At 40.8% G+C, this 16,546-nt stretch overlaps 1 protein-coding gene across 7 annotated transcripts; it reads right to left on the reverse strand.

Moving 5' to 3' along the window:
• Window positions 1-356: 356 nt before the first annotated feature.
• Window positions 357-16,546, reverse strand: NKRF (NFKB repressing factor). 7 transcript variants are annotated; one of them, XM_080652815.1, is made up of 5 exons: window positions 15,847-16,519; window positions 14,140-14,254; window positions 12,402-12,499; window positions 4,372-4,502; window positions 358-3,319 (listed from the first exon to the last, which is right to left on the reverse strand). In XM_080652815.1, the coding sequence occupies exons 3-5, from the start codon at window positions 12,482-12,484 to the stop codon at window positions 1,359-1,361; spliced, it is 2,175 nt and encodes a 724-aa protein (XP_080508941.1). In that variant the 5' UTR covers window positions 12,485-12,499; window positions 14,140-14,254; window positions 15,847-16,519; the 3' UTR covers window positions 358-1,358. The 7 variants fall into 7 exon arrangements, with proteins under 7 accessions (XP_080508944.1, XP_080508941.1, XP_080508943.1 ...); XM_080652817.1 differs by having other exon boundaries at window positions 12,467-12,499; window positions 15,847-15,994; XM_080652816.1 differs by having other exon boundaries at window positions 14,136-14,254; window positions 15,847-15,982.

The raw sequence follows: 16,546 nt of genomic DNA on the forward strand, positions 1-16,546 counted from the left end.
TTCCTATCTGTTAAGTCAGTGGTTGGCAAACTCATTAGTCAACAGAGCCAAATATCAACAGTACGATTGAAATTTCTTTTGAGAGCCGAAAACCGACTTCTGCGCATGGGCCACGAAGTTTCAATTGCACTGTAAGTGCACGCCCACATGTGGTATTTTGTGGAAGAGCCACACTCAAGGGGCCAAAGAGCGGCATGTGGCTTGCGAGCCGCAGTTTGCCGACCACTGTCTAAGTCATTAAATTCATCCACATGTGCTCTGGTGTTGAAATACTTTGTGCAAACACCACTTCCCCTCTCCAGATCCCCAAAGTGTCACTATGAGGCTACTGCCCAGAAATAAACACACCACCATTTTGATCAACTTTGGCTCCTTTTTATTCAGGAAGCACACACATTCTTTTTTATATACTTTCTTTTTACATTCCAGAAATAAGCGAAAAATAGCTGTTTTAAATATGTTACAAAGTTGGCTTTTGAGCTTAATAAGCTTTTTGAGAGAGTGACCAGCCAACAGACCTTTTCATCAAAGCACCAATGTATCTTCAGTCTTTTACCAAGTTCTACCACAGCTCTGGCCGCCCTGGATGCGCTGTACATCCAAACCGCATGAAAGCTACAACGGAGAGTTGCTGAGTCTCTGCAAGGCACCAAGAACAAACAGTTCCAGCTTCCTTTCTTCAGGTTAAACCAAAGTCTCTGAAAGTTTTCAAGTGCTCTCTCAAGTAGTGCTCGTTCAGCATGAAGACTAGAATTTGTTAAAATTGATATATCACAAGGTACAATACATACTTCCAATATGCTGAAAACCACATAGTAGAAGTTATAAATAAGCGAACACTAAATTCACTTTAAGAAAGTTTTACATCATTTAGTGGATAAGGACATTTACACATACAGCACAAGTTACTGTTAAACGTTCTGTAACTGGCTTCACACAAAGATGAAAATAGATAATACAAAATGATCTGACATTTTAAGTGTGGAATTAAGTTTTATTGTTGTTAATATCAACTTCACATATTGTTGCGGGTTGCTGTGCTATGCCCTTCAAGATGGGAATTTCTTTCTCAGGGTGAAATTCCATTTGGATATGCGCTCTTGCTTTGTACAAACTACTAAAATCTGAGGGACACAGCAATATCAAAGACACAAACGGTAACTGCACAATATCATCTGCTGGATTAAGCTAATACAAGTAGACATAATTTTTCAGTCCAATATCTAATAAAGCTCTATATGAAATGAACAAGGTGAAACATCTTAAGAATGAATATACTCTGCAACTGGAACATGTAGCATTTCTTTAATTCACAGATATGCCTCATTAGGCATTTATCAAAATAAATTAGTAAGATCTCAATTTGCTTGAGGCATCACAAGCTCATAATGCCCCACTTGGCCTTCCTGTTTGAGCTGATCTAGTAGGTCTTCCTTCCGTCTTTTTCTACCTACCACCAGGTACCTGTCATGGCCTACCCCATGAGACTTACTCTTAAGACCATACTTCTGGGCGATTTGATGTATTTGCTTCCGCTCATCGTTAGTCAGCTCTGTAGAGAAAGTCAAATCGCTGTGGCTCTCGGAGCGGGCGTAGTTTCTGATGATCTGTTCAATATCTCTCTTGGCAATTTTATTTACCCTTTCTACATCAAGACCAAGCCCTTCCCGCTTATGCTGCTCTTTGACAGAGATTGGCTCCCGAATGCCCTCACCAGATTTACCTAAACCACCACCCGTCCAACCCATCTTTCTCAGCAGCTGATTCCCTATGTTATCTTCTTTGATTTGTTGTTTGTAAGCCTCCTCTGCTGAGCGGCCCTGAATTTCATTTCTTGAAATCACATCTTCAATAGCTCCTTTCTTCAAGTTGTTAATGACAGTGGGCTGGGTCTTTTTGAGGATTTTCACAGCTTCCCCAGCAGCTTCATATTTGACAGTTTTCTTCACCCCAACTGCTTCTGCAATGACTTCACTCTCCAGAATCACCTTGCATTTCCATCGGAGGCCTGTCATTCTTTCATAGACGTATTCAACTGTCATTCGGTTAAACTGAGCTGTGTCGTTCAGCGTGCACACAGGATTTGAAGAATTCTCGTAAACTACAAGATCCTTTATATCTTTCTTCTTGCCAGATCCCCTGGGTGAAGAACCTGTTTGGCATTGTGAACTTTTGACAGATGGGTAAGTGGGTTGTGTTTTTTGAAGGATTTTCAAAGCCTCATCAGCAGCTGCATGTTTACTTGTTTTTTTGGTTCCATAACCTTCAGCTAAGCAATGATCTTGCAAAAACACTCGACAACGCCATGTGCGATTTGGCATCATCTCATATTTGTATTCAACTGACATTTTGTTGAATGAGGCGGAATTGTTAAGGATACCAATAGCATCATTTGCATTTTCTGTAAGGACAAAATTGGTCCAGTGTTTGGCAGAAGCATTATAAATTGGCTGCCCAGAGGCATCCTTAGCCAGCACCACCAGCTCTTCTGGCGGCTTCAGAGCTGGAGGAAAGTCATATGAAGGCATGCCAATCTGACACACCACAAGGTCCTCTCCAAATGTGTGTTTGAATTTCCGCCGGATAACCCTAACTTCAATACGCTTCTGCAAGAGTTTTACAGCTAGCTCAGTAGCTCGATCCCTGGACCCATTCTTGCTGCCAGCATACCCTGTAGTTAAGTAGATATTTTGGCATCTAACTTCACAAGCATAACCATCTGTCAGAAGTTTTTTATTTTTGGGGATGTCAGCAGGGGGGATTTCTTTTAAAGGAACATATATATACTCAGGATTTGTCTTACATGCCTGAATACAACGAGTTAACATGTATGTGTAATTAATTTTATCAGATCCGGAAGTCATCTCTGGATTAGAAAGGTTGCTCCAGATGGTCGCTGTTAATTTTTCAATAAAATACTGCTTCTCGGCTACCACTGACTCAGGAAATGTCTGTGATAGTGAAGGCTCAGGAGCTGACTGCATGTTTGCCTGCTGTGATGTGCTGCTTGGGGCAGGGTTCCCACGGTCAAAATACATGTTGGATGTTACAGGCTGGTCTTTTGTGAAAAGAAATCCTGCTGAATCACAATATTGAGAATTCCCATCTTGTACACTGAAAGAGTCTTGAGTATAATCTTGGTAGCTGTTTCTCGGCATTCTGGCAAAATGTGTTTGTTCATTTACCTCTTTTGTTTGAGAGCCATAAGGATCTTCCTGTCTTTCAAAATCTTTTGAACTACTAGCTACAAAATGTACAGGCTCAAAACGAGGTCTCACATGGAATTTGGAACCGGCTTGCTTTTTAGGAGGATTTTGACCTATAGAATGAGTGAAATTTACAATTCATTAAAGAGGGAATATTTCAAAAGAACCAAGCAGGAAAATAGTACCAACTGTATTATTTGCAAGCTGCATTGTTGGTACAAGATACTTCCTATCACAGAAACTTCAGATCATTGAGGTGATGGGATTCAAATATCAATGTAAGGTTCCAGCATAAGGGGGGATGATTCCTGTCCTTTTGTGTGTAAGAAGGGAAGGGACTTGATAGAAAATATGCCATTGAATCAAGTATGCAGGTCACCACCATGCACAATGGCAGTTGCTTTTGTGTCTAATGAGTTAAAGCACAGGAGATGTGTACAGACTAAGAAGTTGTTCCAGTATTAATCTCATACCACCTGTGCTGAAAAGCTCCCTTAAGGACTGCAAATGGAACAGATGGCTCTACTGCAACACAGATGATGACCAGAGGCATTTACAAAGCTTCTCTTTTTTTGTGTCAGTGGTGAGTGACTCTGTGATGGTGCTTTACATAGTTGTGACTAAAACTCAAAAATAATTCTCAAAAGATCCCAAAGGTTTTCAACTTCAAAATCTTAGTTCTGACCTGTTATGCACCAAAGAGTGTTCGCTACATTTTATTTCTAGAACAAGCAACAGATGGAAACTAATGTTTTATGAGGTGTATCAAATTTAAAGCTATGGAAGAACTCTGTTGAGGCTATACCAGACACTAGAGCTTCTTCCCTACAACAGTATTCAGTAGAAAGCTGGTCAATCTTGGACCCATCCAAGAGGATTTAGTTACTTAGATGCTCAAATGATCAGAGTATAAGGTTTTTCTATTTAGAGGGAGGTTCATGGCGTGGAATTTAAGGATAGCATTATAGTGTGACTTCAGTATTCTGAGTCTTCAGTTCTATTTAGCATCCTCAAAAAATACCCAACTGTGCATAAAAGTTAATTTTTTTACATTTGTGTAAGATCCAATGTTATGAAAGTTATACCACTCTCATATTGTTAAAAAAAAAAAAAAAAGGCCATGTCGTTTCTTCAAATCCCATCTTCCAGAAACAAGTATACTCACCATCATATGTTGAGAGGTGACGTTTATGACCCTTAGAAGGTTTGGACAGCATCAGATCATATGAAGGCATCTCCCCAATATCAATACCTTCAGCCATTTGGAGAATTTTTTCCATCAAGCGTGGGCTATACCTATTTAAATTAATATAATCTACCATTAAAACAGATAAGAATGTAGTTTTTTAAAAAGCTTCTAAATGAGCCAATTTTATAATTGTTCCCACAGGACATTTTTAACAGAGTATCTTAGCTATAAAACTGAAGAATCGGCCCTAAAATACTTACCTATCAAATGAGTAATTATGGTACTGTCATTTCAAGCCACATAAACATAAAATCAAGAAATTTAAGCCAATATCATCAATGAATCCACAAACAAGTGCCGGCAAGGATGTGGAGAAAAGGGAACCCTCTTGCACTGTTGGTGGGGATGCAAATTGGTGCAGCCACTATGGGAAACAGTATGGAGGGTCCTCAAAAAACTAAAATGTGCCTGGCCGGTGTGGCTTAGTGTTTGAGCATCAACCTATGAACTGGAGGTCACGATTCAATTCCTGGTCAGGGCACATGCGGGGGGTTGATCCCCAGTGGGGGGCGTGCAGGAGGCATCCGAAAGATGATTCTCTCTCATCATTTATGTTTCTATCTCTCTCTCCCTCACCCTCTCTGAAATTAATAAAAATATATTAAAAACAAACAAAAACCTAAATATGTAAGTGCCTTATGACCCAGCAATTCCACTTCTGAGAATATATCCAAAGAAATCTAAAACACTAATTCAAAAGAATATATGCACCCTTATGTTCATTGTAGCGTTATTTACAATAGCCAAGATATGGAAGCAACCTAAGTGCCCATCAATAGAAAAATGGATAAAAAAGTGGTGGTACATATATATAGGATGTCCTCAAAAATGTATATGCACACTTTGAATAATTATAAAGGCAGTGCTTATTAAAATGCATTTCATTTTCAACATTGAGCTATCAGCTGTTAAAGTATGTATACATTTTTTGGGACACCCTGTATATACAATGAATATCACTCATCCATAAAAAGAATTAAAAACTTACCATTTGTGATAGGATGGATGGACCTAGAGGGTATTATGCTAAGTGAAGTCAGTCAGACAGAGAAAGACAAATACCATAAGATTTCACTTATATATGGAATATAAAAAACAAAATAAATGAACAAACAAAATTGAAACAGACTCACAGACACATTGAGTGGACTGTTGGTTGCCAGAAGGGAGGGGCGTTTGGAAACTGGATGAAAGAGGATGAAGGGATTGAGAAGTACAAATTGTAGTTACAAAATAGTCATGGGAATGTAAAGTACAGCATAGAAAATGTGAAAACTATGTATGGTGCCAGGTGAGTACTAGAAATATTTGGAGGAACACTTTATAAAGTACATGACTGTTTAACCACTATGCTGTACACCTAAAACTAATACAAAATAATGCTGAATGTGCCCAGCCGGCATGGCTCAGTGTTTGAGCGTTGACCTATGAACCAGGAGGTCAAGGTTCAATTCCGAGTCAGGGCACATGACCGGGTTGTAGGCTCCGTCCCCAGGGTGGGGTGTGCAGGAGGCAGCCAATCAATGATTCTCTCTCATCATTGATGTTTCTCTCTCTCTCTCTCTCTCTCTCCTGTCCTCTCTGAAATCAATAAAAAATAATACTGAATATAAACTAGAATTAAAAAATAAAAATTTAAGTTCTTTAAAAAAAAAAGAAATGTAAGCCCAGCTGATGTGGCTCAGTGGTTGAGCGTTGACCTATGAACCAGGAGGTCACGGTTCGATTCCCAGTCAGGACACATGCCCGGGTTGCAGGCTCAATCCCCGGTGTGGGGCGTGCAGGAAGCAACTGGTCAGTGATTCTCTCTCATCACTGATGTTTCTATCGCTCCCTCCCTCTCTGAAATCAATAAAAGAAAAAAGAAATGTAAGCCAAGACCTTATCTTTAAGTTTGAATTGAAAGTATCCATATAAATTCATGATTTATTTTTCCTCTATCATATGTGTATATTATATGCAAATAATTACATTGATATATTTATTAAAGTACTAAGAGTGTTAAGAGCTGCTGGGTTGTTAACATCCAGATTGTGATCTCTATCATTTCCATGAAAAAGAATCAGAGTCCTTAGAGAAATGGCTGATTCTAAGTCTGGGGCAAGAAATGTATAAGATGAACCTGGCAGATATTCTTATGCCTGAAAACAGGGAAGCTGTCAAAGACTTCAGGAATTGGATCAAATGGACTCAGAAGCCAACTTGAATAGCCTCCCACTGGCAAAATAAGCCAACTTGAGTATCAGTAAGAACAATAACAGCCGTGGATTGAGACACATCAAATATGTTAAAAATCCATTACCTCAAAAAGGTACTTACAAACTCATTATTGGTCACCTTTGGAGGATGGTAGGAAATCAAGTCATTATTCCAAAAATCGGTAATATTAAGGTAGAAAGCAAGTATTTATTTGGCAATTTCCATATAAATTATACCTCAGAGCAACTAAAGAGTTGATGAAGAAAATCTGTTTTACAGAAGCAACCCAGCTAATAAGTGTAGGGATGAAAAACTACTACCATTTTGCAACCCATGATGCAATAATAAATGATCATCAATAGCTGCTAAGCCTATTAGGTGAAAAGTTGATGGGGAAAAACCCAGAAGTAGACCTGTACAAACATGTTCAAATGATTGTTAACAACACTGCAAAAGCAATTCAACAGAGGAAGGATAGCCTTTTCAACATATGGTACTGGAGCAAGTGGGCATCTACAGACAACAAACAAAACCTCAACCTACACCTCAAACTTTATGCAAAGATTAATTCAAAGTGCATCACAGACATAATGTAAAATGTAAACCTATAAAATTTGTACAAAAAAAAAAAAAAAACACACACACAGGAGAAAATCTTCAGGATCTGGGCCAGGCAAACAGTTCTTATACTTGACACCAAAAGCATGATCCATAAAAGGAATGCCTGATAAAATGCACTTCCTCAAAATTAAAAACTTTTGCTCTCAAAAAACCTTAAGAGGATGAAAAGCTACAAACTGGGAGAAATATTTGCAAACCACACACTTGACAAAAAAACTAGTATCTAATAGAAATGCCTCTCAAAACACAACAGTAAAAAAATCATATTTAAAAACAAACAAAAGTCATGAACAGAACATTTTACCAAAAAGGAAATACAGATTGCATATAAGCACATTGAAAATATCATTAACCACCAGAGAAATGCAATTTAAAACCACAACAAGATATGACTACACACTTATCACAATGGCTAAAATAAAAAATTGTGGCCCTAGCCGGCTTGGCTCAATGGATAGAGCATCGGCCTGCGGACTGAAGGGTCCCAGGTTCGATTCTGGCCAAGGGCACATGCCTGGGTTGCAGGCTCGGTCCCCAGTAGGGGGCGTGCAGGAGGCAACTAATCAATGATTCTCTCTCATCATTGATGTTTCTATCTCTCTCTCCTTCTCCCTTCCTCTCTGAAATCAATAAAGACATTTAAAAAAAAATTGTGGCAACACCCAATTCTGGCAAGGATGCAGAGAACCTGGATCACTTACACATCGCTGGTGGGAATGTAAAACAGTCTGGTCACTTTGGAAAAGAACTTGCAAGTTTCTTATAAAATTAAGCATGCAATTACATGATCTATCAATTACACTCTTGGGCATTTATCTCAGAGAAATGAAAACATATGTTCATGCAAAAACCTGTACATGAATGTTCACAGCAGCAGTATTTGTAACAGTAAAAAATCGCAAGCCTTAACTGGTTTGGCTCAGTGGATAGAGCGTTGGCCTGCGGACTCAAGGGTCCCAGGTTCGATTCCGGTCAAGGGCATGTACCTTGGCTATGGGCACATCCCCAGTAGGGGGTGTGCAGGAGGCAGCTGATTGATGTTTCTCTCTCATCAATGTTTCTAACTCTTTCTCCCTCTCCCACTTCCTCTCTGTAAAAAAATCAATAAAATGTATTTTAAAAAAAATTGCAATCAGCACAGATCTTATTCAACAGGTAAATGGTTAAACTCTGGTATACACTGAGTGGCGAGATTATTATGATCTCTGAACGCGTAATAATCTGGCCACTCAGTATATATCCTATATAATAAAAGGCTAATATGCAAATTGTCCCCTCAACCACACCCTCCTGCACACCCCACACTGGGGATTGGGCCCTCAACCTGGGCATGTGCCCTGACCGGGAATGGAACCTTGACCTCCTGGTTCAAGATTGATGTTCAACCACTGAGCCATGCAGACTGGGCCCAACTTTTTAATATCACTAAAAATGAAACAAGCAGACTTGTTCCCCTGATGTCCATATCACATAACAAGACAAAGAACTATCTATAAAGGGTACTCACCCACCAAGTAATTAAACCTGAACCTAATCAAGCCCCTAACTCCCAGAAACATGTTAAAAACCATAAGAACCTAGCCAGCCAACCAGCCCTGGCCAAGTGGCTCAGTTGGTTGGAGCGTCATCTCACACACTAAAAGGTTGTGGGTTCGATTTCCGGTCAGGGCACATACCTAGGTTGTAGGTTTGATCCCCCATCGGGGAGCATATGAGAGGCAACTTCAATAGCTGTTTCTCTCTCACACCTCTTTTCTCTCTCTCTAAAAACAACAAAGACATATCCTTGGGTGAGACTTAAAAAACAAGAATCCAGCCAGCCAAATCCAGAATGAAGGAAACACTATGTGACACCCAATTTCTTCATCAAATAAGTAAAATGAAAATACAAGGAAAGGGGAACTGTTTCTAAGTTAAAGGAGACAGATCAACCAAATACTATGTGTGGACTTTGTTTGGATCATGAATCAAACAAGCCAACTGTAAATATAGAGTTTGAAACAAATGGAAAAAACTGAACCTGGACTAGACATTGGATGATTTTAAGAAATTATTGTTAATTTTGTTAAGTGTGAATAAAGGTATTGTGACTCTATTTTTAAAAATTCTTACTCACGGGAAATGCTGTCAAGATTTTCTTTAATATGCTCCAGACTATCTCACACAAAAAACTGGGAGCAAAATAGATGAAATAAGAAGTACAGCATGACAGACTGTTATAATTGCTGAAGCCGAGTGATGGGCACATGGGTGTTCATTAAACTCTTCTACTTTTGAATGTGTTTGATTTTTCCATAATAAATCGCTTTAAAGCACACAATTTTAAAAAGGATTTCTTAAGCAGTGGGTTGGCTACTTGAAAGAATATCATTTCACTGCAGAGAAACAAAAATATGGGCTCAAGTGAAATTTTTGTTATTATGGGAATCTACTCACCCTTCCTACCTTCAGACTTTCCCAGCCTAAGACCAAAAAAGAGACTCCTGGTGGCATTTGGGAAGAAAGTTCTGAAAATAAATAACTATTACACCTTTATATGAATAGATTCTGAACTTGAAGGAGGATAACATTTTCCATTTTTAGCACAATAGTTTCCATACCCATCAGATGTCTTTCCTTGAAAAGCAGAGAAGTCAAGACAGATTACTAGAAGTAGGCCCAGTTGTAACCTACACTTCAAATTGTTAATTGCTACTGCTGCTGCTAACACCAGTATTTAAATGCCAAGAATAATTTTATTTTCATTTACTCTTACCCAAACATAGCCTAAAATGTTCTATATATCACTTCCATTCAGATTTGGGAGTACAATTTCCAAGGTATGAGATGAAAACAAGAGATTATGAAAATGAGATTAACAGTCTACAAATCCTAAACTGGAACGCCAACTTTACTACCAAAATTGGTACTACAACCAAGCCACTCACCTTGAATTGCAGCAAAAATTCTCCAGGCCTTCAATTATAGCCTGATTCCAAATAGGGTATAAAACTGTAAATGGCAAGCATGTCATAATCCAGTGTGCATGAATGATGCATTTGCGGCTCACTCCATTCACACTCAACTTTTCCCTCGGTTTCTTCTAGCATTAGTAATGATTATACCTACTTACTGTTTCCTATTCAGTACACTTGCCACAAAATTCAACATCATCCATAGGCTACAAAAATAAACCTTAATTCTCCAGAGAGTAGCTATCCAGGGATAAAGAAGTGGTTTCACAAATTTGAAATGAACCAAGACAATAAAGCTTTCAGTACTCAGTTTTCTATAGTGTATTTTTTTGTAGTGGATTTAAAAGTAATACCTTTACTACAGAAGTTTTAGAGCATCCACCTAGAAAAACACCTATAAACCCAGCCACTGATAATTTCACCAACATTTTGGGGGTTTATGTTTTATTCCTGTTTCTATATTTTCCATACTCCTCTCTCCGCCCGCCACCTAATCACTATCAGATCATCTATGTTGATTTGCACCCTGGTGAGGGTTTTTTGTTTGTTTGTTCTTTTTTTTCCCCCATTCATTTTTAGGGAGAGTGGAAGAGAGAGAAAGATAGAAACATCGATGTGAGAGAAACACATCGATTGGTTGCCTCCTGCATGAGCTCCGAACAGGGCTCGGGCTAGGGAGGAGCCTGCAACAAAGCAAGGTACGTGCCCTTGACCAGAATCAAACCTGGGACCCTTTGGTCCGCAGGCCAATGCTCTATCCACTGAGCCAAACCAGCTAGGGCTGTTTGTTCTTAATCTACTATATCATAAGCTTTTTCTCCATGTCATTACCATATGAGATTTAATGGCCATACAGAATTGTCTTTGGAGGGATCATGATGAAAAATATCATTAAGGCAAGTATAATACAGTAATTTTAAGATGCATGCCTATTATATATTTAAGTCTGTTAATTTACCTATTTGGTTGTAAATGTTTACAAAAGAAAACCAAAAATTTCCAGCAGGTCTTTAGGGTTTTCAAAGGTAGCTTATTATGTACCAAGCTTTTGGAAATCAGGATGCTATTCAACTGTTCCACCATGCCTACCACATAAAAGATGATTTTTAATGGACAAAACTATCTGAGTTCATGAACTTAACATTCTTGAACAAAAATAGGTACACATAGGTGCATATTTATGATATATAATGGCACCTGAAATTTAATAAATATTCAGTAATAGATGCTTTAAAAAAGTTTTTCAATATATTAAACTGGGTCTACTAAATCCAAGTAAGAAAGCTGAGGTTTGAAAACTCAGCAAAGATTAGGATTGCCAATTACAAAATTACTAGAGGCTCGGTGCATGAAATTCATGCACTGAGGGGGGCGGGTCCCTCAGCCCGGCCTGCACCCTCTCGCAGTCTGGGGAGCCCTGGGGGGATGTCCAACTGATGGCTTAGGGGGAGTGGGCCTAAGCCAGCAGTGAGACATCCTTAGCCCTGCTGCGGAGGCGGGAGAGGCTCCTGCCACTGCTGCTATGCTCGCCAGCTATGAGCCTAGCTTCTGGCTGAGCAGCACTCCCTCTGTGGGAGCACACTGACCAAGGGGCAGCTCCTGCCTTGAGCGTCTGCCCCCTGGTGTTCAGTGCGCGCCATAGTGACTGGTCATTTCATCGTTCCGTCGATTTGCATATTAGCCTTTTATTATATAGGATTTATTCAAAACCATTCATAAGACTCCTAACTTATGTGAATAACAAACAACCAGATTATTGATAAATCTTTTGAATGCTCACAGTCCCACTTCATTAGTGGTAACTGATGCCCTCTACCTACTGTGTGCAAAGTAAGTTTTACAGCATGAGCCCATTGGCATCTGCAAATGCCTCACATCAACAAGGAAAAGAGGAGACGAATAATCAAGGTGGCAAAGCTGGTTGCATTTTAAGATATATTTTCCTGATTAATTAGTACCACATCAAAGATCAATAGTCCAGGATTCTGATTCTAATCCTGTTGATGAAGAATGATTGGAAAACTGAATGCTCCAGTTAACCAAACATTCTGCTTTATTAAATATATATACATTTATCCACAATTTTAAGTACATATTATGCAGATCCCTAGGCATTCATATGAATTATTATTTAAGTGCTAAAGATATAGTTAATTAGAAGACTGTACTAACTTTTCATTAGCCACAAGATTTTTTTTTCTTTTTCTTTCTTTTGGGGGGTGGGTGTCAATCCTCACCTGAGGATATTTTTCCATTGATTTTTAGGAGGACTGGAAGAGAGGAAAGACAGAGAGAAACATCAATGTTTTTGGTTGCCTCCTGCATGTGCCCCAACCAGGACCCAAGCCAGGGAAGAGCCTGCAACCAAGGTACGTGCCCTTGACTGGAATCAAACTCAGGACCCTTTGGTCCCTAGCCACTGAGCCAAACCGGCTAGGGCACAAGATATATTTTAGAAATGGCTTGCAGAAAAAAATTCTTGACACATTGTTTTCTTTTATGAAACAAATGAAAAAAAGTGAAGAGAAATAGTTTCAGCTATTTGAGCTTCCTGGTTGCCTAGACTATGACGAAAGGCAGACTGGAAAACATTGTTTTATTTTATCCTTTATTATAAAGCAGTGGCTCTCATAGTATAATCTCTGGATGGCATCACTTGATCATCAGCATTACCTGGAACTTGTTAGAAATGCAAATTCTGAAATTCTGGGGCCTCACCTCAGACCCACTGAATCAGAAACCCTGAGGATGGGGCCCAGCAATCTGTGTTTTAAGAGGCCTGACTGGTGATTCTGATGCCTGCTTATATTTGAGAACCACCGTTAGAGTTAAAGAGATACAGTATTCAAACTTGTGCCTTGAAAATCCCCATTACCACCACAGAATGAAACATGCTTTGCCTTCCTGCACATTTGAGCCCCTCCTGGCTTTGTCTTATAATTAAGAAATTTTCAAGATATCCTTGTCCTAGGAGTTACTTCAGAACTGAAACAGAACACAAAAAGTTCTGCTAGATGGGAGGAAAAAATGCAACAAGTTCCCTTCTTGCTATTGTTTACAACCTGTTCTAAAAGTCAAGGATGGACTGTAAAGTTTAGAATTGGCGCTTTCACCATGTATTCTGCAGTTCCCTTGAGAGAAAAAAGAGTCTTCTGTCACAAAATAGACCATAAAACAAGAGCTCTGCCAACATCAACATTAACAAGTGCATAGATTTTCCCCCACCTGAAGATGACAGCTAACATAAAGCCTGCCTAAAGTGGAAGACTGCACTTGGTTCCTAGCTTCCAAAATTCTTTACTGCCTCTTCTTTTTCCTATATCTAAACTAGATATAATGCAAACATTACTTTTCTGTTATGGTATATATTTTTGGTGTGTTTTTTTTTCTTTGTTTTTTTTTTTGTTAATCTTCATCTGAGGATATTTTTCCATTGATTTTTAAAGAGAGTGGAAGGAAGGGAGACAGAAACATCAATGTGAGAGACACATTGATGTTTTTTATCTATTGGTTGCCTCCTACACACGGAGAGGCCACGGATGGAGCCTGCAACCAAGGTACATGCCCTTGACCAGAATCGAACCCAGGACCCTTCAGTCCACCTATGCTCTAACAAGCTGCTCTAACCAGCTAGGGGTGTTATGCTATTTGATAATGTTATGGCAACTTGTATTGACTGAACTGACTTAACTACAATGTCACATGGTGACTATAGTATATATACTATACACAGGTGATACGCTTTGGCAAGTGCACATACACACATAAAATGCCCTGGAAGCTTGAGCTCTTAACACTGCCTACCATTGGCCTGGCTTGTGTTTTTAATGCCCTACTTATGTATAAGGCTGCTGTTTTTGGAATGAAATCCTGATGCATAATAATGATGTGGTTTGTGTCAGTTACTTGCTTTCATTCCTGGTCCATCCTTCCCAAATATAGCAGGTGTATCTCAGTGGAAAGAGTATCAGAAGACTGTGGGACCTTGGAAAAGTCACTTAACTTCTTGGCCTCCATTGATTCAGCTGTAAAAAATGAGACACCACCTAATTCCCAAAGCTGTTGTATTAAGTGAGATACATAAATTTTAAAATATTTTGTACATTATAAACCTATATTTATCCATTTATTCCACCCATATTTATTGAGCAGCCATTATGCAGAAGGCACTCTTCTAGGCACTAAGAATAAATGTGTGAACAAGAAAGCATAAATCCTTTCCCCAAAGGAGCTTACATTCTAGTGGGAAGGTAAGATTTATTAACACAAAGGATATTATCCTACCATGTAAGATATTTTTTAGGATTCAGATTCCCCATGGCCTTCTTTAATATTAAGATCTATGATAAAGGTACCTTTTTAACTGCAAAAACAACATTATTAAATGAAGGTCAGTTAGATTTTTCTGACTTAATAACTGAGGCTTCCCCAGTTGTAACCAGCTCCTCAAGTGAAATAATCATTATCTCTGGAGGCAGAAATTACACTAACCTAGAGAAGATAAAAAAAACACATTAATTTTTGTGGTGAGTTCAAAGTATCACACTGAATACCATGTTCAACAATTAAGGGTAAGGGGGACAATCCTATTTTTCTGAATCTGTTAGTCATTTCTGGACCTGAATTGGCTGAATTTGATCTGATAATTTTCCAAAATATCTCATCCTTTCTAATAAAAAATTCACTGTGAGACAAGTGTCAAAAAAAAAGCCTCTCAGTAGATCAAAGGAATGATTAGTCTAATATAAGACAGATTTGGGGGTTCTGAAATACAGAGCTCCTAGTAGTCCTGTTTTTAAAAAAATGTGTTGGAACCATACTGCAGTCTCGTCTCCATGCGAAGAGCTTTCAAAGAGGCCTGTTCAGAATGCGCACTAGGTTTTAGAAAAAGGGGGAGGGGCAAACACACACACATAAACGCACACCTAAAATCTCACCCAATGCTAAATGTTAATCCTTCTGATCGTAATTAAGGTGAAAGGAGGGCAACCCATTTTTATGGTAGATATATCCATTTCTTTGTTTGCTTCCACACATATTATGCGCAAATCTACAAGCAAGGCAGACCCTGCGGCTGAGACACCTCATACAAACCGCCTTCCCAGGAGGAGACAGTAAAACCCAGCTGGGGGGCTGTTGTTTTATTTAATGGGGATGGAAAGACAGTGGTCAGAGGACTAGGATTAGAACCGCAGCGCCCCCACCCCCGCGGACCCTAGAAACCGCGACTGTAGGATGTTCTCTGCGGATACCGCATCCTTGGAAGATCCTACGCAGGTCCGAGGTTCTGCTATTTGTCATTTCCCACGCCCTCCAGAACCATCACCACAATGTTCACCTCTATAATGGTGATGATTCCTCTCCCAAGCACACCTCTATCTCCATTCCTGGTCTTGGAGGGGTTTCTCCCGCGACCCCTCACACCCTTCTAGCCGTTATGTCATCATCCCCTGCCACCTCATTCGGCCAACCCCCTCCCCAAGACAACAGTGTCCTCCAGCATTTCCAAAGCTCCAGCCTCTAAACCCTCGCCTGTATCCTGCCCCAGTCCCTGTCCCAATCCCCATCACCGATCCCCTACCCCTGTTCCTTAACCGGACCCGCGCACCTTCCTCACCTGCAGCCCAGGAAAACGTGGTTGGTCCAGGCGGCGGAGAGCGCTAGGAGCTGGTCGAGGGCAGCCCCAGGATAGCTGTGCAGGTGCCGACAGATGAAGCTGCGTCGCAGAGCCCACTGCCAGTCACTTTCGTGGCTATAGCGCCACTGCTCCAGCACTGGCTCAGGCGGGGGCGGCGGGAGGGGTGGCAGCGGCGGCGGCGGGAGGGGGAGCAGCGGCGGAGGCGACAGGAAGTCGCCCCCCAACAGCAGACGTCCTCCAGCCATCTTCTCCGCCCCCAAGCAGGGCCACCAGGGATGAAGCCAACTATGGACCTGGAGCGAGTTGGATCGGGGGGCCGGTGGGGGGGCCGGGTGAGGAGGGGCGCGCCGTGGCGCGAAGACCAACTCTCAGGGGACTAGGGTGTGTGCATGGAGGGCGAATGCTAAAGAGGAAAAGGAGCTCAGGTCCCGACGCCAGGGCGCGCGCCTGCTGCACTCCAGGAGCAGGAGGGCGCCCACTGCAGTCTACGCGTGCCGGGGACGCCGAGCCAGGCCCCGCGCTCCGCACTTCCAGCCACCCGCAGACCCACGCTCAGCGCGGGGAGGAGGGGGGGAAAGACACCAACACGCTCTGCTCCCCCTCCTCTGAGTTCCTGCCTACCTACCCGCGTGCAGCCCAGCGGTAGCGAGCCAGTGCGCATGCGCTGCGTGTGATCCCT

Source organism: Plecotus auritus, assembly GCF_963455305.1.
Source record: "Plecotus auritus genome assembly, chromosome: X".
NCBI classification, from domain to species: domain Eukaryota; kingdom Metazoa; phylum Chordata; class Mammalia; order Chiroptera; family Vespertilionidae; genus Plecotus; species Plecotus auritus.

What these genes read in the sequence shown, in the direction of transcription:
- NKRF (XM_080652813.1), bottom strand. Translation starts at nt 16,112, where the DNA reads ATGGCTGGAGGACGTCTGCTGTTGGGGGGCGACTTCCTGTCGCCTCCG. An exon ending in CACGTTTTCCTGGGCTGCAG is followed by an intron (nt 12,500 to 15,846) that starts GTGAGGAAGGTG and finishes CCTCTCTTCCAG; the next exon opens with TCCTCCTAAAAATCAATGGA. An exon ending in TCACCTCTCAACATATGATG is followed by an intron (nt 3,320 to 4,371) that starts GTGAGTATACTT and finishes CTCATTCTATAG; the next exon opens with GTCAAAATCCTCCTAAAAAG.